This window comes from Aspergillus ochraceoroseus (genome assembly GCF_002846915.1).
Source record: "Aspergillus ochraceoroseus IBT 24754 chromosome Unknown P175scaffold_1, whole genome shotgun sequence".
Classification (NCBI taxonomy): domain Eukaryota; kingdom Fungi; phylum Ascomycota; class Eurotiomycetes; order Eurotiales; family Aspergillaceae; genus Aspergillus; species Aspergillus ochraceoroseus.
The window spans coordinates 3524643-3548558 of record NW_024468476.1 but is presented as its reverse complement, the minus strand read 5'-3'; the positions used below and the strand labels follow the sequence as shown (position 1 = coordinate 3548558).

At 48.2% G+C, this 23916-nt stretch overlaps 14 protein-coding genes across 14 annotated transcripts; 7 read left to right on the top strand and 7 right to left on the bottom strand.

The window, feature by feature from the left end:
• The first annotated feature begins 499 nt into the window (after positions 1-499).
• On the top strand, positions 500-1750 carry P175DRAFT_053188 (uncharacterized protein). The gene has a single exon (XM_040899915.1). The coding sequence runs from the start codon at positions 913-915 to the stop codon at positions 1567-1569; it is 657 nt and encodes a 218-aa protein (XP_040756242.1). The 5' UTR covers positions 500-912; the 3' UTR covers positions 1570-1750.
• P175DRAFT_053059 (hexokinase family protein) lies at positions 1270-3954 on the top strand. The gene is made up of 3 exons (XM_040899797.1): positions 1270-1279; positions 1389-2310; positions 2398-3954. Exons 2-3 carry the CDS (start codon positions 1676-1678, stop codon positions 3629-3631), a joined length of 1869 nt encoding a protein of 622 aa, XP_040756241.1. The 5' UTR covers positions 1270-1279; positions 1389-1675; the 3' UTR covers positions 3632-3954.
• Positions 3955-4377: 423 nt separating this feature from the next.
• On the bottom strand, positions 4378-4713 carry P175DRAFT_0528359 (uncharacterized protein; the record flags this gene model as incomplete). Its single annotated transcript, XM_040899605.1, has 2 exons — positions 4378-4553; positions 4611-4713. The coding sequence occupies 2 exons, from the start codon at positions 4711-4713 to the stop codon at positions 4378-4380; spliced, it is 279 nt and encodes a 92-aa protein (XP_040756240.1).
• A 135-nt stretch (positions 4714-4848) lies between these two features.
• Positions 4849-5218, bottom strand: P175DRAFT_0528358 (uncharacterized protein; the record flags this gene model as incomplete). The annotated part of the gene is made up of 2 exons (XM_040899604.1): positions 4849-4992; positions 5054-5218. The coding sequence occupies 2 exons, from the start codon at positions 5216-5218 to the stop codon at positions 4849-4851; spliced, it is 309 nt and encodes a 102-aa protein (XP_040756239.1).
• Positions 5219-5905: 687 nt separating this feature from the next.
• Positions 5906-6701, top strand: P175DRAFT_0450840 (transcription initiation factor IIA subunit gamma; the record flags this gene model as incomplete). The annotated part of the gene is made up of 3 exons (XM_040894472.1): positions 5906-5946; positions 6012-6159; positions 6336-6701. 3 exons carry the CDS (start codon positions 5906-5908, stop codon positions 6480-6482), a joined length of 336 nt encoding a protein of 111 aa, XP_040756238.1. The 3' UTR covers positions 6483-6701.
• A 247-nt stretch (positions 6702-6948) lies between these two features.
• On the top strand, positions 6949-8241 carry P175DRAFT_0489936 (uncharacterized protein; the record flags this gene model as incomplete). The annotated part of the gene is made up of 3 exons (XM_040895772.1): positions 6949-7105; positions 7208-7253; positions 7335-8241. The coding sequence occupies 3 exons, from the start codon at positions 6949-6951 to the stop codon at positions 8239-8241; spliced, it is 1110 nt and encodes a 369-aa protein (XP_040756237.1).
• A 47-nt stretch (positions 8242-8288) lies between these two features.
• Positions 8289-8727, bottom strand: P175DRAFT_0528354 (uncharacterized protein; the record flags this gene model as incomplete). Its single annotated transcript, XM_040899603.1, has 3 exons — positions 8289-8481; positions 8540-8595; positions 8653-8727. The coding sequence occupies 3 exons, from the start codon at positions 8725-8727 to the stop codon at positions 8289-8291; spliced, it is 324 nt and encodes a 107-aa protein (XP_040756236.1).
• A 738-nt stretch (positions 8728-9465) lies between these two features.
• P175DRAFT_0489935 (uncharacterized protein) lies at positions 9466-10264 on the bottom strand (the record flags this gene model as incomplete). The annotated part of the gene is made up of 2 exons (XM_040895771.1): positions 9466-9866; positions 10102-10264. The coding sequence occupies 2 exons, from the start codon at positions 10262-10264 to the stop codon at positions 9466-9468; spliced, it is 564 nt and encodes a 187-aa protein (XP_040756235.1).
• A 496-nt stretch (positions 10265-10760) lies between these two features.
• On the top strand, positions 10761-11795 carry P175DRAFT_0506413 (uncharacterized protein; the record flags this gene model as incomplete). Its single annotated transcript, XM_040898196.1, has 1 exon — positions 10761-11795. One exon carries the CDS (start codon positions 10761-10763, stop codon positions 11793-11795), a length of 1035 nt encoding a protein of 344 aa, XP_040756234.1.
• Positions 11796-12997: 1202 nt separating this feature from the next.
• Positions 12998-15851, bottom strand: P175DRAFT_0528351 (uncharacterized protein; the record flags this gene model as incomplete). Its single annotated transcript, XM_040899602.1, has 5 exons — positions 12998-14066; positions 14135-14226; positions 14277-14858; positions 14925-15601; positions 15659-15851. 5 exons carry the CDS (start codon positions 15849-15851, stop codon positions 12998-13000), a joined length of 2613 nt encoding a protein of 870 aa, XP_040756233.1.
• Positions 15852-16190: 339 nt separating this feature from the next.
• P175DRAFT_0471367 (uncharacterized protein) lies at positions 16191-18157 on the top strand (the record flags this gene model as incomplete). The annotated part of the gene is made up of 3 exons (XM_040895085.1): positions 16191-16336; positions 16422-17307; positions 17362-18157. The coding sequence occupies exons 1-3, from the start codon at positions 16297-16299 to the stop codon at positions 18155-18157; spliced, it is 1722 nt and encodes a 573-aa protein (XP_040756232.1). The 5' UTR covers positions 16191-16296.
• A 403-nt stretch (positions 18158-18560) lies between these two features.
• P175DRAFT_0471364 (uncharacterized protein) lies at positions 18561-20509 on the bottom strand. Its single transcript, XM_040895084.1, has 4 exons — positions 19689-20509; positions 19212-19633; positions 18991-19160; positions 18561-18919 (listed from the first exon to the last, which is right to left on the bottom strand). Exons 1-4 carry the CDS (start codon positions 20008-20010, stop codon positions 18613-18615), a joined length of 1221 nt encoding a protein of 406 aa, XP_040756231.1. The 5' UTR covers positions 20011-20509; the 3' UTR covers positions 18561-18612.
• A 360-nt stretch (positions 20510-20869) lies between these two features.
• On the top strand, positions 20870-22201 carry P175DRAFT_0428878 (putative RING finger domain protein; the record flags this gene model as incomplete). The annotated part of the gene is made up of 3 exons (XM_040893327.1): positions 20870-21442; positions 21546-21804; positions 21867-22201. The coding sequence occupies 3 exons, from the start codon at positions 20870-20872 to the stop codon at positions 22199-22201; spliced, it is 1167 nt and encodes a 388-aa protein (XP_040756230.1).
• Positions 22202-22459: 258 nt separating this feature from the next.
• P175DRAFT_0427913 (DNA/RNA non-specific endonuclease) lies at positions 22460-23467 on the bottom strand (the record flags this gene model as incomplete). Its single annotated transcript, XM_040893275.1, has 1 exon — positions 22460-23467. One exon carries the CDS (start codon positions 23465-23467, stop codon positions 22460-22462), a length of 1008 nt encoding a protein of 335 aa, XP_040756229.1.
• Between the last annotated feature and the right edge of the window lie 449 nt (positions 23468-23916).

Genomic DNA, 23916 nt, shown 5'->3' with positions numbered 1-23916 from the left:
TGCGTGTCTGGTCTGTTCCGAGGTCCACCGGTTCTGACATCACAGGAACCGTTCCGAATCCTTATGCGAGCCTCGCATACCTGGTAGATGGTCATTGCGAGATCCGACCAAACAGACGGAACATCTGCAGGGTCAGTTGACAAGTTTGTGGCTGGAGAACTTCAGGCCGAAAGGTGATGACTATATTTTGCCAGCCCGGAACGGCGGATTTCCTGATCTCAAGTACGGCAGCCGACTTCGTATTGACCAGGGCGATATCTAGTATTATTACAGGTGCATGTTGCATCCCACCATTACGGACTTGCCCATCGATCAACGAATCAGGGGGTTGGGTCTATTTTCTCGGTTTGGAGCGACCATCTTGGAAATGAATAGGCCTTGACTCGATATAGAGATGGAAGCGCTTTGTATATATTATAGTACGTACCACTGTACCAGAGAGGAATCCGCCCCACCAGCTAACAACCACATGGCTAAATAGTACTATAGGTATTAAACGAGGTTATTATTCATTATCCTCATCGTCGGATGGAAAAGAGTTCCAACTAACTGGACTAGCTGCAGTATGATACGAAAAAACCCCCTTATTCCTATTTGCCCCTGTGAGTTCCTGAGCCTCTCTCTCTATCCTGATACTTCCCCCCCAAAGACTGGAAGAAGCCAAGATTGGAGACGAGGTGGAGTCTCTTCGAACGAGATGATGTTGACGACCCGGAGAGAAAGGGGGGAACTCCGGGATAGGTTGGTAAATCCCAGAGGAAATGCTGCTAAAAATGACATGCGACAGTTGAATAGTAACTTACTAGTACATCAAAGAACGAGAGCAGAATTCCAATACATAGGGGACGGATAGTAATAATACCCAACTATCATATACATACTCCGACCGGGCAGCGTCACATCGTCTGGCTGATGGTCGCATTCATTCATCCTTTGTTTTTGATTTTAAATCCATTTTTTTCTTTCTCTTCATTTTTCCTTCTATTTCTATTTCTTGAATTTTATTTCCCTCATTTTCATTCCCATTTCTTTTCCCTCGTCTGGACACCCGAATGGTGGGGATTATTAACCTTTGCTTTCCCTTCAGAAGTCACTCTCGAAGTAAGTAATAATAATGTATTCTTGTGGTTATCATACTTAATTGCTTCCAGGTCAGCTTTTAATCTCGAGTACCCTAGGGTATTATCTGCTTGTGTCCCTTGTGAGAGGTCTCTCTTTCCTTCCCATCTCAACTGCCCAGGTGGACTTCCCTACGGTACGCATCCAGGCTCCCTGCATGGTGATTGTCATCGTGGTGCCATCCTTCCCCATTCCCACACTGCAGCTACGCGTCAGTGCATTGCCTTTCATTGCAACATTAAGTCTGACCATCGGCCTCCGCTGTATAGATTTATTGTCTCCTCGAGGACTCGTTCCCGCTCCCCCGACTCGTTCCCCCTTTCCCATCTTTTCGTATGCATATATATCGTCTTCCGTATCTCCTCCCTCACAGAATCTCCCGCGCAAATACACCCATTACCTAGAGACTATCGACAGCTGTACTCGATATTCGTGAAGATAGTTAACTAGTTACCAACACCTGCCGCTGAGTCACACGGACCACACTCCTCCACCAAGCTGCATCCTGGTCGCTATCTCCGCACCCCACACCTCTCTTGTTCAACTCCCGAGCACCATGATGGCTCCGGTCGGTCCAGTGCAGATGGGGTTACGCAGGGACGAAGACCACGAAAATATCCACGATGACCCAATTGACGAAGATGAGGAGCAGGACGAGGAGATTTCCGAAATGGATCCCTCCTTAAGGGCATACCTGGAGCACCAACGGATGGTGGATGGATTTTTGGCCCCGATATTCCTGGACGAAGCTGTGCTGTACAAACTAGCCCGTCGATTTTCAGACGTGTACCGGGCCCTGGCTTTGCATTCAGATCAACAATTCTTACCAACCCCGGTTTCCAAACTCCCCAGTGGCATGGAGACCGGTAGATATTTAGCTATCGATGTCGGTGGCAGCAATCTGCGGGTTGCCTTTATTGAGCTACTAGGGGATACTGCGGATCCGGACATATCCTCTACAAACGTGTCAGAGCGACCACTTCGCAAAGCGCAAACGCAGCGAGTGAAACGCACACTCGAAAGGGCGTGGCCCATTCAAGAACACCTGAAGATGGACAAGGCTGAGGATCTGTTTGCCTGGATTGGGGACTGTATCGCAGAGGTAGTGGCCGAAAGTCTGAGCTCGGACACTACGAAAGGTACAATCCCAGAGGAGCTTGAAATGGGAATTACTTTCAGTTTTCCAATAATGTGAGTTCCCGCCGTCCTTTCGCTCTGGATTCTTGGGACTTGGGGTAGGTACCTTGGGATGTGGCTCTAGCAGCTAACAGGCCGCAGGCAAGAATCTCTGTCAGAAGCTACCCTTATGCCAATGGGTAAAGGATTCGCCATCACGTCAGATCTCAACCTGCGAAAGATGTTGCTAAGCGGATACGAAAAGCATACCAGACGTCCTGACGATGAAAGCGAGCCCTCGTGCAAGCGCCGGAAGCTTTTTGCTCTACCTAAGCTCAAGATTGCCGCTATTACAAACGATGCTGTTGCGACGCTTGCTTCGCTTGCCTACGCCGTGAAATCGCTGCCCAATAGCCGTGTTGCCATGGGTATCATTGTTGGCACTGGTTGCAATGCTACAATCCCCATGAAGCTTAGCGCTCTACATGAAGCAAAGGTGAAACATGTAAAGTTGAGCAACCCGGGCACTTCCGAAATCATCGTGAACACAGAGTGGACAATTTCCGGGGCCGCGCCACCTCTCAAAGAGCTAGACATTATCACCAAGTGGGACGCTCAGCTAGACGCCGCCTGTGCACAGCCTGGCTTCCAACCGTTTGAGTACATGACTGGAGGTAGATACATTGGTGAACTCATCAGACTCATTCTTTTCGACTACATAGTGAATGTTGCTGGTGTACCTCCCGCTGAGTTACCCGCCAATGTCACCCGAGAATATGCTCTGACAACGTCCTATGTTTCGGACAACGTTGCTCGTGCTCGTGCAGATGAGGAACTGGCAACTAAACTAAATCAATCGTTAGCTCCGCCCGAAAGTAGTATGTGGCGGTGGGATGCTACCTCTGCAGGCGTCTTCCGGAAAATCGCCAGGTGTGTACAACGGCGATCTGCCGGCTTGATAGCTGCGGCCGTTGTTGGACTTCTGGCATGCGCTGGCGAAATTGAGTTGAAATTGGATAGCCACGAGGGATCGCCAATCCACTCATCTGCCGCCTCACCGGAACCCAACGGCGTTAGCTTGTTCCCTCAGTTGAATGATGGCGCCTTTTTCAACTCAAACGGAGTGAATGGAGGACGAGGACCGATCGTGCCTGTTATTTCTCCTTCGCCCACTCCCGCAGATTGGCAATCTGGCCCCGAGGAGCTCGTCGTCGCCTGCACTGGTGGGATTATCCAGTATTATCCCAATTTCAAAGAGATGTGCCAGCAGTTCATTGACCGACTTATCATGCGAACCGGGCCGCAAAAGAGCGGAAAGTCGGTCTTCCTGCGCGAGGCGTCAGACGGCGGTGTCATTGGCGCTGGTGTCCTAGCAGGGATGGTTGGCAACCACTAGTTCTCTTTCGACCTCCCCTTCATCATCCACCTTTTTGACGCGAAATGATTTTGATTTAGCGAGATGTTCCTGTGTAAATGCGCCACGATTTATTGGAGTTTATGATTGCCCATCTTCTAAGGAATAGAGAGGGCCTCTTTTTAAGGCGTTTTGGAGAGGCTCTCCACCTGCCGACAGCTTTCTTCAAAAACCTTTTCTTCTTTTTCTTTTTTTTTTTTTCTTATTACCTCGGTGGCTCTTATATATAGGTGGCATTATCCAATTTTGGTAAATAAATAGTAAATCCATTTCAGTATTTCACCCTTGAATCTTCAAGCGGCTTAACTGCCTTGTTATACATACTTATCTAGGCGTGGAGGTTCCTGCGAGTACAATATGCTATGATACGGGCGCAGGCCATTCCATCTCGTTCTGTAGATAAAACACAGAATTTAGTCTTTGATAATGCCCTGGAGGTCCAGCAGGTAGTTTTACTGGATATGTTGAAAGCAAGGTATTCACAATTGACTTGTCCTTGCTAGCTGAAAGAGCTGTCTCGGTACTACTGGTTGCATGTACAATAATAGCCTTATAGCTTGCTTGTGTAGATAATAGGAGAGTGATGTTGTTATATAGTCGAATATCGAGATATGGCATTCTTGGGCGTTCACATACTAGTCTTTCAACCAACCTCTGCTATCAAAAAGCAATAGGTAATAGAGCAGAGCTTAAAAGGCCCTGATCGACTCTATTTCGCACTGGATATCTTATCCAATCAGAAATGGATGCTCCATTAATTCGCGCGCCGTCTTTCGCTTCTCCGGGTCCCAGGTCAGCATACAGCTTATAAATGACATAAAAGCATCCTTGTCATTACCGGGCAAGCAAGGGAATGATTGATCGATTGACCGGCTTGGAATCAAGTTCTGATAAAGAAACCCGCCTGGTATCGGTTAAAAAGAATGGATGACATTTTGAATTCCAAATTTCCACGACGTACCTTCTCCGTTGAAAAATGGCCCGCCGTAGAATTCACGCAGGGTTCTGCATGGGTTACCGGCTTCGTTGGTAATACTCTCAGGCCATTGGTATAGTAAAAGCATCGGATCTTGCGAGAAAGTCCTTTGGAGGAGGACCAAGAAGTCCAATCATTTCCGCGATATGTGATCTTGCTGAATACCGGCCTTGTGTATCATGTGTGTGTGTGTGTGTGTGTGTGGCAAAATAGCTCAGTGCTCTCAATTATATTCCAAGTCTTCATCCAAATAAGCCAGATCCATGTTCAGGAAATGCGTCAGACTCACCAGAACACCGAGATTCCATAGGTCTGCACTGAAACCCCACAACGTGCCCAAGAATGACCTCCGGGGCACGATACTGGTCTGGTTGAATGGGATGAAGACCTATCCTTTTAGCATGTCCCTCCCCCCTATCAAGTCTGACTGCTGATCCAAAATCAGTAATTTTTGGATACATATTCTTCAACCCCCTCCAGTCTAGCGCGCCGAAATCATTTTGGTAACGGTAAACAGCCCGGCCGGTAGATGAATTGGTCTTATATTGCATGGGCAAGTGGTTTTGGATAAAGGTAGGCAGAATATTTTTCATTTTCGAATGTCATCAGGATATTGTCAAGTTTCAGGTCTAGTATAAAAGTCAATATGTCCCACTAAACCACTAGTGAAAACTCCGGGGATGGACAAATACTAACCTGTATGTACAATTCTACACTCTGTACGAAGATAGTCAAGACCAGCCAAAAGAAATAAGATGTAAGCTTTGGCAAGGGGAAGGGGAAGCTTTCGATCAGTAAACCGCTTCTGAAGGATCCAGAGAGGTTCCCGCATCGGTTCATATATCATACACATATGGTCATGATGGTCATGATATGAGTGAGTTTCAGAACATTCAAGAATTAGAAAGGTACCTCGTGATATCTTATGCAATCCAGACTGTCGACTGTGCCCCCCAGCCAATCTCCTGGTGTATTATCATTTGATGCGTTAAAAACGGATGGTTGATGTCAAGTATGCTATCAATCAGAAGTAGGATAGAAAAGAGTAGAATCTAACTAATATCGGAAGGAGGAAATGATTCATAGCCTAACCACTATAGGCAGGTACTAACTGTGCCTTTAAGTTGTCTGACTAATATCTGACCTCCAAAAGAGGACTAGTGGCAACGCGATCTGTATCACGTGCCGGGATTGACGATCTCCACATCTATCACCGGCTCCCGACTCTTGCATCCTTAACCACCTGCTCCATCTGTCATTTGGCCATAGCCACAGCCGAAATGAGCGCCCAGGCATATTACGAGCTTTATCGTGGGAGCAGGTAACTATTGTCTTCAGTGGCAGTGGAAATGATACCGGTTACTAACAAGTTTTTGTCACACTTAGTCTCGGCTTGTCCCTGACCGATACTCTCGATGATTTGATCAATGAAGGCCGCATCGAGCCACAGCTCGCCATGAAGATCCTTTCAACGTTTGACAAGGTCATCACAGAAGTGCTCGCAGATAAAGTTCGCACTCGGCTTACTTTCAAGGTATATTTGCCCAGTTCTCTCGAAAATGTGGGGGGTCGGAGGAGTGATGGTCGGACCTTCAATAAATGGATGGGTAGATGGATGCTAGGCTGGACTGGTGGCATGGTTCATTCATGGATAAGAAAGAAAATGCTAATCTTGGCTTGTCCTTTTTTTTTTTTTTTTTTTTGCTATAGGGTCACCTCGATACATACCGTTTCTGCGATGAAGTGTGGACTTTCCTCATCAAGGATGTGACTTTCAAGCTTGATAACCAGACAACTGTGAGTGCGGATCGGGTGAAGATTGTCAGCTGCAACAGCAAGCGGCCTGGGGAAGCATAGAGTGCGTTTAATGATCGGAACAATCATGGGCGTTTTCGTTTCTTTCCTTTTACCTTCGTTCATTTTGGCCTGGCTTATTGCGGACACTTTCATGTCGGGTTTGTTGGCGAATCAAGGCGTTTGGGGACATCTTCATGGCATTATTTTGTGTTGTACCATATCCATTCTTTTGCAAGAGACAGACTGAGACAGATACCCCCAAATAAATAACTAGATCTGAATCCATTGTGAATGACTTGGTTGCGAGAATAGCAGCTTCTTTTTAACTATGCTGTCACACAACCTGACTCAGATATCCGAGGGTTGGTAGCCGCTATGTAAAAGCGGAGCGCGGAGCCTAAACTTACAAAGTCTAGATCGCGCGACCTGCGCGGCCATTTCGCGTTGCTTCTCCTCACCACCAATCTATCATGAACACATACACCCCCTTAGTATTTTTATCTCTCCAACAATATCAGCTACTATAATGCCGCGAACACTACCATGGCTTACCCCGGTCCAAAATCGCGACCGACCAAGAAATATCAAGAATGAGAGCAGCCCACAGAGAAGCTCCCGGGTGAAGACCGAGACACCAAGCAGGGTTTCAACGCCGTCCACGAAACGTGATTTTTTACGATCTTGTACGTGTATCATATGAACTCGAACTGACTTATGGCCAAGTTCTGACTGATGGCTTCGTTTTTTTTTTTTTTTTTTTTTCTTTTGCGACCCTATGGTAATAGCTCCAAGCCCACCGTCATCTCCTATTCATCAGTGTCCGGAAGAGGAGTATGTCTGCTTTCGTTCCTTTTCTCTCTTACGCAATCCATCGATTACCCTGATGCTGATCAGAGGATATAATCCATGTAGGTTTTTGATTGAAGGACTCGGCAATGACGATTTATATATTATGGTTGAAGACGAATTTTACACCGTCGCGCAAAGCTTCACCCGCCACCTACACTACGCGGAATACGTTCGTCGCAAGAAGGAGGCGAAGGTACAGAATGCCGGTGCTCTTGAGGATATTGTGCTGCGCCCCACAGATGGAGTATCGTCGATGAGCGAAGGACTTAAAAGGAAATACCAGGCGGAGGAGATCTCCGCCAGACAGAAAGCCGGAATAGAGCAAATTGAAAGGGAGAAGCGGGCGCTGGACGAGTCTGGGCTGGACGGTGTTGATGACAAGGATGCGGAAGAAGAGCAGCATGAATCCTGGGCGGGAACTTCCTTGTATGATCTTATGTTCAGCCCGCGGAAGGCCAGGTTGCTTGTTGGGATGCGAGGAGTTAAGTCGTCGACCAGGGCCGCGGCCGGGTTTGCAAAGGCGGGAGGTGGTAGAAGCAGTTCGCCTTTGGAAAGGGAGAAGAGAGAGGAAGCGTTGCCGGAAGAAACGACTACGGATGATGAGGATGATGACCTGGACGGTGGTGGAAATGTGTCTCCTACGGTGGTGTATCGGAGAAATGGACGCCCTTCTACGAACTCTAACACCTCGAGCTCTTCCGCCGGTGCGTTGATATCGCGCTCAGTGGAGAATCGAGAGAAGAAACTACGACCTACGAATACTGAACGCGCAGGTCTGAACCCCGTGAAATCAGAAAGGAGAATCATATTTGATGACTTTGACGAGCTTCCGGAGCTGCGCAAGTCAAATATCCAGCTTCAGAGTCAACAATTTACCCCGCAACCCAAAACAAAGCGAAAGCACTCGAAGGATAATAATACAGGGGCGAAGAAGTCGCGATTAAATGAAGTTCCGACGTTTTTGATTTGAACCATGGGCGTGAATTAGTCTGGTATGGGCATCGGGCGATGAGGCTGCTATGAAGCCTCTCTTTTGTTGCCCAATTCACTATTAAAACGGCTTCCTTCATGGTCGATAAGTGGTCGAGACATCTTGACACTCAGCCTTCGAACGTGACTCTTGAGCTTATCCCGGGTTGAGGGTTCTTGTTCGATTGTCTTGATGATCGTGTCTTTCTCTAGCGCTGTACGACTGTGCAAGGTCAATGCGCTGCAGTCGAGCAGTCAGAATTGAAATTCAAACATAACCTGGAACGGGGGGTACAAACTCGTCATCAACGAAAAATGATGGCATCTCCTCCTTTCGGAAATCGGTTGGTGGCCCCTACACCCCTTTGCATTAGCCCTGAATTGTGTCATCGAATCCAAGGATATCACTTACAATCTCCAAAACCCGGTGCTTGTTGCGTCGGAATGGACTTTTGACGAGACGAACTATTTGCCGGAAACAATCCATGCCGTGAAAATCACTCGGGGGATGATCGTTGATCGTATGTTTGTATTGATGTCAATGTATCAAATGACGGTTGGTTTGCGGGATGATCGGCCGCTATATACAAACAGGACCGATGCAGCCGAACGCGGAACAAGAGCGAGTGAATGCTATGCAAAGATGGTCTATGGAAAGAATGGATAGGATATCAAAGGAGGGACCGTGAAATGAACGCCAAAAAGAACTGAAAACCGAACTAAACGAAAGACGAGCTGTTCTGCCACATTGAGACAGTGCAATTCGAGCGAAAAGGAGAGGACGTTTGCAAATGTTGAGGACACGAATAGTTATATACGGGATAAGCTCTTTCAAGGCTAGAAAGGCTAGAAAGGATGGAACTTCGATTCATTGGTTTCCCACAGGCTCCAGCCAGATCGACAATTTTTGTGGCACCGTGCCTAACATGGGAGTTATGTGCTGGCTCCTAGGAACCTGGCATTTGGCGACACATTCCTTTGGCAATTCTTTATGCACTTAGGACCCATATTTTCTCTTGCAATTGGGCGACTCGGAAGTCCTTGTCACGGAAACGAGAGAAAAAAAAAAGAAAAAAAAAAAGAATAATAATAGGAACGAGGCCATAATAATAGACACGTTCCCTTTGTCCATTCAAACTTCACGACGATTAGAATGTTACACAGCAAGCGAAGTGTTGCGCAGGACTTTGCTCTAGCAACCTACCCTTACATATTATTACGGAGGCTACGCATTGTCATTTGAATCTGGGCCTATGATGGTGCGCACTGTCATTTTATTCCCCCAAGGCGCCGAGTAGAAATCTCGCCGATGCATGGGTGTGTTGGCTACTTGTGTGCTGACTTGAATGCGTCTGGTCTGGCCCACAGGGACATGCGATGGTTTCTTCGCTTCCGACTCCCTGAGTGTTTTGTCTCTGAAGGGATGCTCTCCGTTAGCTGATAGCGATGGGGTTTGTTCTACCTCGCTCGGGCAGATCGCCCTAGTGTCTCCGGGATGCGACAGCTCATATCGGCCTGCCTCGTTCTTCAGGTCTTGGTGGAGACGGCCCGTAGATCGGCTGTTCTGGCTAGTAGTCTGTAGACTTTTAATCTCGATGAAAACAATCCAGACACTAACATGAGGACCTGGTCTCAGTATAACTATTCACATCACATCAAATTATAATTTCTTTTCTCTTTTTTCTCTCTTTTTTCTCTCTTTTTTCTCTCTTTTTTCTCTCTTTTCTCTCTTTTTTCTCTCTCTTTTTTTTTTTTTTTTTTTTTTTGGTAATGGTACGGAGTAATCCGAATTGGAAACGTATCCGGTAGCAAAGAATTCCACTCCGGACGTAGTAGGTTTGCTTTTCCCCATTCTTCATACCCATGTTGCGAGGACTCCAGTTACCCAGGATGATCCTTGATTGGGTACGATCCCAGCCAGGTAAATTCCTCCTGTAGCCCTGCCCAAGGGCAATGCTGATAGGGTCCTTGTTTCGCTTTTCCGCGCTCACGCGCAGACCCACGTAGTATTCGAGACATGCCATAGCATGTGAGTCGAGTGCGGAAATTCCTTCGCATTCGCGGCGCGGCGGTTGACGTACTCGGTAACTTGGACTCTTCGGCTGTTCCCTTGCTGCGACACCCTCACATGAGCTCACGTTAATGCCTGCTGCAGCGTCTATTTATGTGAGACATTTTTTTTAAAAAAAAAAAAAAATGACGGGGGTTGACTTATTGACAGCCTCAGACGTAGCAAGTCATGGCAAATATTTTAACCTCTGGGGATTTTCAGCAAATCGGAATCGTTGTTAAAGGATTGCGAGGAGGAACAGTTGCGAAGAGGTACGGAGTTTAGTATCCGGAAATATGCTGCCCCGCTCCGGGATCTCGTGGTGTTGATGGATGATACGCCGTACATCGATGGACAACAGAGCGACCGGTCCAGATTCGGTCCCGCAATCAAAGCAAAGAGATATTATCTTTTTAAGACATCCCAATTCCCCTGGAGGGAAACACGCATGGTTATTTGCAACCACTCCAATGGTTGAGGCACCATCCTTGACGAGAACCAAGTCACGGTTTGAGAGCCTACCCGTGGAAATCATCCAGGAGATATTCCTGCGTTGTCTGGAGATTAACCTGCCCCGGGCTTCTATTGATATTGCGAGAGCGCTTTCCAATCCGGCTATTTATACATGGCTTATCCGGGTCGCGTTCAGCAGCACCGATAAGGAATATGAAAAGCCCTTCCGGAGCCTGGCATTCTTACCTTCGCAGATTGATACTGAGAGTCTCGGCATTGCGCAAAGAAGGCATCTTCGAAGTCTCATCCTAAGATGTCGATGGTGTACTTTACCCCTGATGCGCCAATGCCAAAAGGAGTTCATTGGATACGTTCTCCGCTCTGCGGCACAGCAATTCGTCTTCTCATGCGAGGACATCGATCTGCTCAGAAATATTGAGAGTCGATTTGGAGATCTCGCCCGCTACGATAGAGCGCAGGATGGTGGCCATCGGGGGAAAGGCGATATAATCATCCGGCCAAGGCTCCGGCAACCCCCCAGCCCGAGATATCGAATATCAGTGTGGCTTAATCTCGGTGCGGTCCAGATATGCGAAAATAAAGCGGTTGACCCAAAGGGCGGCTACCTAGAACTTCCTTTCTGCGAGGGGTCGGAGATACCTGATAAGCTCCTCAGTGCCCCGTGGACTGAAGCGAAACTCGAGTTTCTGGAATTACTTTCAACCAAGGCGATCATTGACATAGATTCTTCCTATTCTCGAGCCACTCGCGCTCTCCGCCAGGTGATCCGCGATCGCGACTTTGCTACCTTTGAGCGGTTGCTCGGTTTACGTGTCCGGGTTCGGTTCTACCGATTTACGATTCCCTGGCCGGTGCTCCGCGTGCATTTCCAGGCGGCGTTAAAGCATGCGGACGAGAGTGACGACCCGTTCATTCGCTTGCTCGTCGAGAAGCGCTGGGATCGCATTCCTGAAAACGACTGGAAGCTCAAGGATAAGCTATTGATGAAAGTTGGAATGAATCTCGGACGCGCTTCATATCGACCGTGTTAAAAGCTACGGGTACAAAATCCGCAACTCTCGCTGCTGCAGATTTAGCCTATTTCCTGGTCTCTGTGAGGCTGCTAGTATAGCCATTATTATAACCGGGGGATTCCTTCTCCGCTAGGGATCTGGACTTTCGACGCGGTCTAAGACCACCATCAATCCCCGGCAGCATAGGCTTATCTGGAGATCTGCGAGTCGAAACAGACTGTGAGGATGATAAGCTGACTTGAGATAGGCCCAAGTCCCACCTGTTGACTCATGAGTCCTATTTCATCTAAACCACCTCTAGTTGGAGAAAAAAAAAAAAAAAAAACCAAACATACCCGCGCTTTCTAACCTTGCACAGTTGGGTACGGAGTACACTTCATGCAATGTATGTACGTATGTATGTTTTATCTTGTCTGGCTTAGACGTAACTCAATTATCCTAGAGAGAACTAGAGTCAACTAATCGTATCTTTATCCATGAAGTATCTAGTTACCCTGCCCCCACAGATCGATATTACTTAGTTTTGATTCCCTAGTATGTTTTGCTGATTATGTGCTGGGCTGCGCTGGGTGGTGATAGGCAAAATATGTTAACGATTGGAGGGCGTTTCAACTAGGGGCACTCGACTCAATGATGTATGTATGTATGTATGTATGCATGCATCGTGCCACGCGTTCGAGCCTCTAAAGATAATGACAATGGCGAGGAAATAACCTGGTTGCCATCTTATGTTATGCTTTAGGTGTTGGGCAGTATACGCGAGTGTTTCTTGTCCCGACTTGAACAGAGAAAGAAATGAAAGCAGAAAGAATATACATAGTCGACTAACTAACTATGTAGAAGAAGGCCCAGTAACAGAATGGGTTGGTGGGTTGGTGGGCGACTAAAGTCTCTGTGCTTTTGCCTGTTATTGTGAGTTTTTTTTTTTTCTTTTTTCCCCACAAGTCTATGTGCGGCGAGTTGAACTGAGAACTGCAGGATACAGTTCTTGTTGATGCTATAGCAAGCGGATTGATCTTCTTGCTGTTTCTGGGCGAGGTCTGAGCACTATCACTGGAATTGCATGAGCCTGCCTTGCCCTAACCTACTACGAAGTACAGTACACGAACGACATAGAACAAACAACAGGTCAGGTCGTCTTTGGTATAATCGTCTGGATAGTTTGATTGTGCGCTATTAATGTACGGTTGCCAGGATATTTTCTCCACAGAAAGGGTGGGCTACGTTGTCCCTGAGAGTCCCTCTAATAGTTTCATTGCTTCGTATGCTGCAGTCCATCGGACGCTCTTCAGGTAGCGCGCAACCTCAATGGAGAGTCCATGCGTACAACATTTCGTCAACGTCCGACGAACATTCGTTGGCGCTACAGATGCCATTAACGAGACAAGGTGATTCATTAACGCCTGAGACTGACCCTGGGGTATGTCCCTTCCAGGAGGATGGTTGCAGGCCGAAGGCTCGAGCCCTTCCCCCCCAAAGCGGTGGAAAGACCAGCACGTCAAGGTACCGATAACTAAACACCAAGGGTAATGGAATAAGCCGTTCACATCCCAGTGTTTCAGGTAAAGAAGGCCCTCCCGGAACATCTGCGCGGCATGCCAGGCTGCGTGGTCAGCCGCGCTGGAATGCTCCGTGATCCACAGGCGTACCCAACGCATGCTCTCTTCCCGATCTGGGGGATTAACGATGTGTCCAAAAATTGCCTTTGCACCTGCGGCAGCTTGGAGGTGACGAATTTTGCAATTGATCACAATATGCGCGGTGTGATAAAGCGCAAGAAGGGCAATGCTTTCCTTTTGGTAGTTGGCTTGAGTCCGTTCTTCGTCTCCACCGGCAGCGACGGTGGCTGCCATAGTTTGCACAGAGGCCATGCTGTAGGCGTCGTACTTGGCTTTCCATGTTTCGAGGGCATGTGTCATTTGTCGACGCCATGGGGTCCATGAGACTTCACCCTTTTCTAGGTCGCCCAGGTAGATGGATCGGTTGTCAAAGTGGACCATGTCGTTGCACATGGACATAAGTCCGTGGAGTACGAGGGTTAGTGAGAGGCCATCAAGTGGCTCGCATTGTAGATTGTCTCCGTCTTCAACTAGTTGCTTGACCGTGTCGTTGAAATTAGGAGGTTCCTTACGGGCCTGCGAGAGTTTGCTCCATTCTTCTTCGGTTCGGGCTTCCCAGAGCTCCTTCGAACAGGGAAGCTGCACTTGGATGGTTTGAGTGGACATGCTGGGCATGAAAGAGTAGCAGGATACGTTCTGTGTGTCCCACATGAAGAAAAACAATATTAGTCTGTTACATATAAGCATGGTTGTTGGCCCGAGGTTTTGGGAAACTACCTTTTGTACTGCTCTGCATACGAAAAGGTCCTCCATCGCCTGTGGGGATTGAAGAGATGATGTGGAAGCATTACTCTTCCTCGAACATGGTACCTGGACACTCGACGAATAGCCTTCTTAAGTCAGTACGGATGTTTGGACCTCGGAGACCAGAGAAACGTACACTAAACAGCAGCGTGTGGATCAACATGGCATTTTCGCGCTGATAGGGACCTGCCCTATACATGCCATAGCACTCCAGAATGAGAAAGGCTTGCAGTGTCGACAAATCAGGAAGCGGGATGCTCATCAAACCACTGAGTATATACGGAACGATTGCATCGTAGAGGCATACAGAAAGTTGATGGGACACCTTGTTTTTGTATGTGGCGCCGAGGACAATCATGGACAGGAGAAATATAGGCTCTGCGCTGCTAGCTTCTAGGGTAGCAACGTGTACCATGGGGTAGGATGTGTTGAAGTAACGTAGAAATAGGTCTAGGAATTCTTGCATATTCTGGAGTGAGAGTTCAGGGGCTTTCTCGCCCACAAGAGAACCATCGGGGAATACTGGTCTGATCTCTGACAACAGATCGAGAATTTCATCTCGTTTTGTGGATGAAAGTTGTAGCTCACTAGGCTCAGATGACGGATGATTTTGGGGCTGGGAAGAACCAGTTGGTTCCCCTTCTATTGTTTCCTGAACTACATCGTGGATTGGAGCTTCTAATCGCCGTCTCATTTCATTAGAACTGAGTGGTAAAACCTAGAAATGAGTCGTTAGTTTTAAAATCACTCGAACGCTTCATAAAGACCATTGATGTATGCGTACTGTTGAGGCGTTAAGCTGAGGTATGAAATTCACACTGCGCTTCCCTCTAGCGGATAACTGAATATCCGAATCTTCTATTGTGGGAGCGATACGATAGGGCTGTATTTCAGCCCAATTAAGACCCCGAGGTGAGCACCGAAGGGGTAGCGATGGTTGCGTTTCCTGGGTGTCATTCTCGTAAGAGTCTACGCCATCAACGCTTTGAGATCCCGCTGAGTTGACCGGACTAAGTTCTGGGGATAAACGATTTATACCCATGACATCGAAGTGCACAGAATCAAAGGTTGTATCATAATACATATTCCCGAATTCAGCGAAATTTGCTGACGGGCTCATCACGGCAGCCATCTCGGATACATCGAGCATCGGTACCGCAATCTCAGACGAATTGCTAGATGCGCCAAGTTCGACAGGGAGTCCCGGCCTCCCGACGTCGGGTGCTGCATTTTTGTTAACTGCGGCTTGATGTTGCTGGAGCAGGTGGTTTGTCGATGTCTGGTAAGCACCTTTTCGAGACACAGGCAGAGTGTCCTCCACGGTACCGGGACTTTCAGGTGAAATAAGAGCATCTGGAACTGGCGTGGCTCCATGAAACGTCTTCCTACGAGTTTGAAGGATCCCAAGGCCTGTACCTCCTGCCAGCCTATCCTTGACCGAATGACGGGCCTTATGGCGTTCTGGGTGGCGACGAACAAATCAGAAGCGGGACCAGATTAACCTTGCAGCTAGCTCACCTAAAAGATCTAATCGTTTAAATGGGGCATTGCATCTGCTGCAGACCCATTGAGTCTCAGAGTGGTTCAGTGAGTGCCGTTGCAAGTGGGACAGACGTGTGAAGGCTTTCCCACAGCCAGGAACGGTGCAATGATGGCGTCTTGGTCTAAAAGTTGGGTTGGAATTCTTTCGACTCCGTTTTTCTGCGGCCATTTTGCAGTGGGGATTGCTTGGAATGGGGGTTGGGCATTGTAGGAGGAACAGTTGCTGTTTCGTGGGGGCAGGCCAGCGGATAGTTAATGAGGGGATGGAGATGGAGCAGAATGTTCGGGCCGTCGAGCGGAGTCATTTCAGGGCCATCCATCTATAGTATCAGACGGCGGCCAGCACCCTAGCGCCAGTAGCTTGGTCAGCGTTGATAAGGGCAATAAGCTCCCTGGGGTAAGCCAGCTTGATGAATGCTTTTGCAGCATCATATCAGTAGTTATCTTAGCTCCGTGCGGTCATTCCCCAGCTGTCCCACCTACTCTGTGAACCCATCCCCACGTAACTGCCAGTGTTCTGTACATATGAAAAAGACAAGTTAGCGAATTTGAGCAGTTCCATCAGATTTCCACTGTACTTGCAATATTGATAGAATCACCGTGATAGCTAGCCAATGGAGGCACATTCAGCAGAAGTTATTGTGATAGGAACGGGTGAGATTCTCAATCGATGCCATCTTTGCGCAGATGGATGTCAAAGCGAGTGAGGAGGAAGACTGATCGAGATGATCCAAAATAGGTGTTGGGGGGTTGGCAGCTGCCAAGACATACCTCGAACTCTCGCCTGATACAGACCTGTTGTTGATCGAGAAGCGACCAACACTGGGTGGAGTATGGGCTGAAGAGAATTGCTATGAGGGTCTGAAGACCAACAATCTGAAAGGCACATATGAGTTTACCGATTTCCCCATGGACGCCAAGTATGGAGTGAAAGATAACGCGCATATCCCAGGCTTTGTGCTACACCAATACTTCAATGACTTTGCCGACCACTTCGACCTGCGTCGGCGCATTCACTTCAATACCCGAGTTTTTGAGGCTGAAAAGCTCGAGACTGGCTGGAAGTTAAACGCAGATACCAGTGATGGACGATCTATAGTGTACTCTTGCGACAAGCTTATTGTCTGCAGCGGATTGGCATCCAACCCGAATCCGATTACGATGCGCGGCCAGGATGAATTCGGAAAGCCCGTCTTGAACCATTGTCAGCTTCGTGAGCAAGCCGCAAAGATTGCAGAAGATCCCAATGCAGAGTCCGTAACCGTGGTGGGGGCTTCTAAGACTGGATACGACGCTGTGCATCTGATGGCCTCGCATGGCAAGAAGGTTGAATGGATTATCCGAGAGTCTGGAGGAGGTGGTGTTTGGATGACTTTGCCTTGGGTTAATCTGGGATTGGGTGAAACTAAGCTAGAAGATCTGGCTACTTGTCGCTTCTTCACTTGGTTTAGTCCCTGTATATGGGGGGATTTTGATGGATACACTTGGATCCGGAAGATGCTTCACAGAACCAGGGTAGGCAGATACCTGGTACATTCATTTTGGGAGAAGATGCGCATGGATGTGATTGCAACCAACGGATATCGCAAAGAAGAGCCTTTGAAGCACCTGGAGCCACAAGAAAGGTACGAGTTTATCCATCGAAGAAGATATAGATCCTGGGACTGACTCTGGCAAAGTCTCTTCTGGTCAGCCCGTGTTGGCATTCTAAACTATCCAAGCGATATCCATGAATACCTCCGTTCCGGGCAAGTTACGATCACTAAGAAAGATATCTCTCACCTGTCCAGCCAGGGAAAGGTGAACTTTCCAGACGGCACCAGTCTGAAAACCGACGCCCTGATTGCAATCACCGGATGGAAGCTAGCTCCAACCATCAAATATAAGCCCGAGGGCATCGACTCTAGCCTAGGTATACCTAGCAGCACCCTATCATCGGACGACGAGGCATTTTGGGGAAAGTTAGACGGTCAGGCCGACAAAGAAATCTTGAACAAATTCCCCTACCTTCGCAACCAACCAGGCCAAAAGATTCCGTATACCCAGAGCGTTAGCCCATTCCGCCTTTACCGTGGTATTGCGCCTCCAGGGCTGACAGAAAAGTCGGACCATTCACTGGCCTATGTCAAAATGGTCCACAGCACCTCTAATATTATCCTTGCAGAGACCCAAGCTCTATGGGTTTACGCTTACTTGAACGGCAAACTCGACATCAACCGCGAGGATGTGTACCATCAGACTGCACTATCAAGTAGGTTTGGCAAGCATCGCTACCCGTGCGGGTTCTCATCTTGGTGGCCAGAATTTGTGTATGACGCCATTCCATATGCCGATATGCTGTTGAGTGACGTGGGCGTGAAGAGCAGGCGGAAGCCTACCATGAGGCAGGAGATGTTCGAGGGATACACGATCCATGATTATAAGGGGATCAACCAGGAATGGAAGAAGGCGCAGGAGATGAAGGGGAAGAATTGATGGGAGTCAACATACTTATTTTTTTTTTTGTTTATTCAGGTGTGTTTCGTTTGTTAACTGTTGGATTTTAAGCAAGCAGCCAGTCAATTTTATGAGTATCTATTATCTGTCCCTACAACCCATATCCGATATAAGATGCCATCCCCATTTTACACCGGAACCCAAAGTTCTAAGGGGGTCTGAAATAAGTGACATAGAGTTGAAAATATCTTAGAATTTATTTAATTTCTATAGACTGTATACCACGCTACTCCGTACAGATACTAATTATACTTCTAGATACTTTCATGGTTGCGATATCAGGGATATACAAAATATGCATTTTATATGATTTTCATCATTATGCAAGGATTTCTAACCTAGGTAACAGAACGGGCACTCCTTATAATTATTTTTTTTTTTGCAAAAGTCTCAATTCATTTATAAATCATTTATATAAAAATACAAGCTAGCTTTCATACCTCGCGAATACCTCCTTCAAACAACTGGTTCGAAGGAACCGAGTTCTTATCTCGCATCTTGGCCACGGTCTCAACGCCCGCTGTAGGAAGACGAACTTCAAATCTCTTCCCCGAAGCTGGCTGTCTCTTATCTGGGAGTGCATACGGAAAGGGGACATATTCTGGCATCAATCCGAGCTGTACAAAGACAGTCGCCTGGTCCCATGCAATGTGTTCATGGTACAGACGATCTCCTCGGACGTTTACAACGGCGGTGAATGGGATTTCGAGCTTACAGCCTGTAGGTGGGATACCAGGAATCCTGCATTTTCCCCAGTTAGACTTGATGACATAGAGAAGGGGATACAGAAAGAATTCAAGAGGGACATTTACAGCCAGTCTATTTCCGAGGTATGAGTGAGAGTCATGATGAACTCGTCCACGACTCGGTCAATCCCGATTGTTCGACTGATGAGCTCTAGATTTGTGTCTTGTGGATTGCTGAAAATGAAATGGTCGCGGTAGAAATTACTTAGGCGGTCTCTCCCTATACCACCTGTGATCTGGAGTATTGTTAAGAAGATATCTTAAAGGAGAAGTGGGGGGGAACATACCGTGGGAATATGGTTCACATAAGGCTCTTGCACCATGGTGCTCATTGTGTGCTCTACAGATCGGTTCTCGAACTCAAAGTAAGTGTGCTCTTCCCAGATGGCCTCTAGATCAAAATATGGTCCATTCATATGTTTCTTTAGAAAGGTTAAGTTTCGTGTGTGCGAGACAGCCTCAGTAGCGTAGTGGAACTCTGATGAATCGGGAAAAGCAAACGTCCCTGTCTTCATGCTTGGATAAGCGTACTCCATTAGGGCCTCTGTCCTTTGGAGCTTAGTGGACGATGGGCCAGCAATATGGCGCACGGTCGGAATGGAAGTCGGCGCCAGAGATGCAATATCGGAGACGGCAGTGTATAGAGCCGCAGCAGTAATCTTAGTGTCCAAGTCGGAAGCAACCTTGTTCCATAGCTTCAAACTGTATGCTATATGGAGATGACATGAGCAATATGAATGCCGAAGCACAGAGAGAGCACATACAGACTAAACCCACCGAGCCTTTCGGGGTACATTTCTCATGTTTCGACAGTTCTTCAAGAGCCCGGTTGATCAAGCCTGCTGTTTCAACAGCCGACTCGCGAATTTCGATGACGGCGTATCCCTCCTCAGCCCACTTCACTGCAGGAGCAGGAACCCCATCATTAATTGAGATAGCAGATAGACTAGAGTCAGGCACCAGAACAATCATTCCAGGACCGTTACCTTTCCTCGAGAGGGGAGGAAGTATTGAAATCCCCGTCTCTAGCTCAGTAACCGACGGCACCGGTAGTGGCTGGAGAGGAATATCAATGGACGAGCTCATGGTGACAACTAAAGTAGAATTTTCTGTTTGATCTAGATTATTTGCAAAGTCAAAGAGGCCACCGAGATATATAAGATAAAACCACGAAAAGAGCGGCGGGGTAGCTATCAAATGTAAGAGAATGAATACTTTGATTCTTGTACGCCAACTCTAGGGTGGGACACTCTCCAATCCTCTCTCCAATCCTCTCCGTCTGTTGGTTGCGGCCCGCGCACTCCATGTACCCTGAACGAGGCGTCGTCAAACCACACTTATTACTGGGTAATAATCACGCCCGATATCATTTGTGTATCATTGTTCCGGCCTGCAGAGTGGAAATGCTGCCTATCACCGAAGCTTGTCTTTCGTGTCTGGAATGGAATTGCGGATATAACATCGCGGATGGATAGGATAAGGGATATCTCGTCACAAAAAAAAAGGATCGAACCAATTGGGAATCAATCAACCGAAACTTCATCTTAGCCATGTTGGAAGTCTCTTAATGTCGCTATTATCGGTCAGGACAAGGGCGTTGCAGCTTATCCAGTAAGACAGACTCATACCAAGCAATTGAAGATGCTTCTTAGGCGGTGAGTGCTGGTTTATCATACAATAATTTTGGAAGAATGACCGCGATGAAGAAACATGCATCACCAACTCTGGGCTCTGCTCTTTTTCATCTAGAGCCTCGTTTCTCTTGCTCCTCCCGTTCTTTCTCCGTTATAATTCTACACCGATGGTGTCTCCTCGACGCAATTGCCCTCTATAAACGCATCTGGATGTTAGCCGAACCGGACCTTTCGCATCGCAGCCCATGACTCGACACCACCAACTGCTATATAGTCTCTGAAAATACCCTTGACGGACACACGTGGAAGCGATGGCACACTCTAAACGGAATACCTCCCTTCCACACTTCACCTCCTACGAGCGCGGTCTCCTGCGAGCTTCCTGGGGCACCCAGCGTGGCGTCATCGGCCGCGACTCCTTCCTACCTTTCGGGTCCTGTCGGCTCTGTCTACACCCTGCGCGCTCCCCAACCGTTGCCTGTGCTGCGAACGGGGACCTCTTCTGCCGAGAATGCGTGATAAACGATCTGCTTGCGCAGCGACAGGAGATCAAACGACTCGAGCGCGAACGGGACGACGCGAAGAAGCGACTCGCAGAAGACGAGGAGCGGACACTGGAGGAAGCACGGACGCGGGAATTATATGAGTTCGAACTTGTCAGCATGGGGTTGGAGGCGGCAAAGAAGCAGGGGAATTCGGGCGGAAGTGAGAATCAGAAAAAGAGGAAAGCAGAAACGGAGGAGGCCCTGGCGGCGTTTAAGGCGAGGGAGGTCGATGTTGGAGGCGGCAAGCGGAAGAAGGTGTTTGAACTAGATGAGAAGGAAATGGCACAGGTAGCCCGGAAGGAACAAGAGCGGCTGAAGCAGGAGCTTAAAAAGGAAAAGGTATTTTGTTTCTTTCTTTCTTTCTCCCTCTCTCTCTCTCTCGCGTGATAATCCGATTGGAGAGAATTCGATGATACTGACATGATTAAACTTGTTATTGCAGTCGGAATCGAGCAAATCAGCTTTACCATCATTCTGGGTACCGTCGTTAACACCAGGAACGGATCCAAATGAAATCGCAGCGAATAAAGCTGTCAAGCTGACTCCGATTTGCCCCGGGTCTACAGAATCCAAGCAACATAGCTACTCGCTCAAGTCGCTGGTCGACGTGCATTTTACCGAAGAACCGGGGGCTGAGGGGTCTGTGGCTAGGGTGTGTCCGAGCTGCAAGAAGACTCTCTCGAACACATTTAAGGTGATACGTATGTGGATTTCCTCTCCGTATTTCCAATGCTAGTGACTCATTTTTTGCTGTTGCATCTAGTTACTAAACCGTGCGGTCATGTCATCTGCAAACCATGTGTAGATAAGTTCATGACGCCTCATGATGCTCCGGATCCACATGCTACAAAAGAGGAGCAAGAGCAAACTGCTGCTCTCCACGGGCGGATTCTATGCTACGTTTGTGAAACAGATCTTACCCGGCGTGAATCTACAGGAGATGGAGAAGCAGACGCGGGTGCTAAAAAGAAGAAGAAAAAGAAGGATAAGGAGCAAGGTATTCAACCTGGCATGGTGGAGATCAGCTCCGAGGGTACAGGATTTGCGGGGCGCGGAGGGAATATTGCGACGAAGTCGGGTGTTGCATTTCAATGCTGATAACTTTCGCATGTTTTGCATATATCATGAGTCTACACCAGGGAGATTATTATGGGGTATTATGATACGATGTATGCATTGGAGGAAACCGAATAATCTATAGAACAACAGGTCTTGAGACCAATTGCGCCCCGATACAGGAGCCCAATCCCAGATAGTAAAACACCCTATATCACAAGATAAAAACAAAGAGAGAGGTGAAGTAAATGTACAAAGGGAAAAAAGATAAAAAAAAAAAAATCCCGCAAAGTCCCGGGATTATGAGCGCTTAGAAGCGTTGTTGAACTCCCGAACAACAATATCGCACTTGATCTCCTGGCACAGGCGCTTCCTCCGGGCAGGTTCCAACTTGGACGCAAACTCCAGACCAGACGCCCTCTCAACAGCCTCAAGAGGAACCTCAAACTCCGTCAAACGCTTATCGTTAGGGATGCGCGCGTTGGGCAAGACGAAGGCACCGAGTGCAACCTTTCCAGAAGGCGCACCGGGTCCTTCCTCCGCATAGATGACCTTATAGAAATGGGTGGGGACAGCCACATTCGGTGGGTTGCCGATAACCTCGTATGAAACGCGCCATTTACCATCCTGGTCTCGGTGCGGAAGGTAGAGGGGACCGGTCACAATGCGGACAGAGGGATACTTTTTGGCAAGATTCCGGCAGAAATCCTCAAAGTGGGCCCAGTAGTCCCGGTTGAAGCCCTCGCCGACCTGGGGACACATATTTGTAAGTGCGAACGTTCCGTCCATGGCTTCCTGCGACCATTTGGCGTCGGCGGCGGGCACTTGGTGGCCGCGATCGTAGCCGGAGCGGAAATAATCCGCCAATTTGGCTCGGAAGATGGCCGGGATGGCAGTGTCCTCGAAGAAGGTGCTGTGCTTGCGGTCTGCCTCCTTCATGGAGAGAGATTGAGGCGTGATATGTTCTGCGACCCAGGCGGGATTGCGGGTGCGGCGATCGTAGGCGCCGGTTAGGGGGAGGGAGGATATGGTGTCCGCGACGGGGCCGGGGAAGCCATATTGGTAGATTCCAGAGGGGTCAACAGGGGAGGAGGAGGAGGAAGATGCAGCCTTCGAGGCTAGGGAGGGTGGAGAGGGCTGAGGAGGAGGAGTTTTGAGGGTGCTGGACGGCGGCGCAGCAGCGGTGGCCTTTTGTTGTGGTTGTTGCGCCGGTTGAGGACTTGGTCTGGAAGAATAGAAGAGAGCTGTTATACCAGCACCTGTAGCAGCACTGGCTGCCGCAATGACAGCAACGGTAGCCTTGGACATGATCTTCTTTGCCGCGGCTGCTGATTGTCGGGGGATCGGAGATGGAGAAACGCTTCCTTTTTGGTCTGTTGACGATGTTTTTTTTTTGGTTTGTTTTCTTGCAGTTCCTCACCGCCTCCTGTTTGGAAGAAGATATCAACACCCTTGGAACCTACAGGTAAAGCACCTTTAGGAAACACAAGAATTTGAAATAATCTGTGATATCTCTTGGATATAGGAATGTTTATAACCGAACGCATTTTATATCCCCGATCTCATGCTTAGCTGAACCCTGTTGGTCACATTGACCGGTCCTTCGCCATTCTCTGCACGGAGCCGACTGACATGCAGACCTCTATGTATTCGAGACTCACATCAGCACCAAGATCTCTTAGGAGGTGGATAATATTTCGGTGAGCTGAGTGGAATTCTCGCCTCGAATCCGAGAACAAGCCCTAGCGATAATGTTT

Excerpts from the sequence above, each read along its gene's own strand:
- P175DRAFT_053188 (XM_040899915.1), top strand. The coding sequence starts at position 913 with ATGGTCGCATTCATTCATCCTTTGTTTTTGATTTTAAATCCATTTTTT.
- P175DRAFT_053059 (XM_040899797.1), top strand. The coding sequence starts at position 1,676 with ATGATGGCTCCGGTCGGTCCAGTGCAGATGGGGTTACGCAGGGACGAA. Across the intron at positions 2,311-2,397 it reads ACTTTCAGTTTTCCAATAAT|GCAAGAATCTCTGTCAGAAG; the intron begins GTGAGTTCCCGC and ends AACAGGCCGCAG.
- P175DRAFT_0471364 (XM_040895084.1), bottom strand. The coding sequence starts at position 20,010 with ATGAGCTCGTCCATTGATATTCCTCTCCAGCCACTACCGGTGCCGTCG. Across the intron at positions 19,634-19,688 it reads AGGCTCGGTGGGTTTAGTCT|CATACAGTTTGAAGCTATGG; the intron begins GTATGTGCTCTC and ends ATCTCCATATAG. Across the intron at positions 18,920-18,990 it reads ACCTCGGAAATAGACTGGCT|GATTCCTGGTATCCCACCTA; the intron begins GTAAATGTCCCT and ends GGGAAAATGCAG.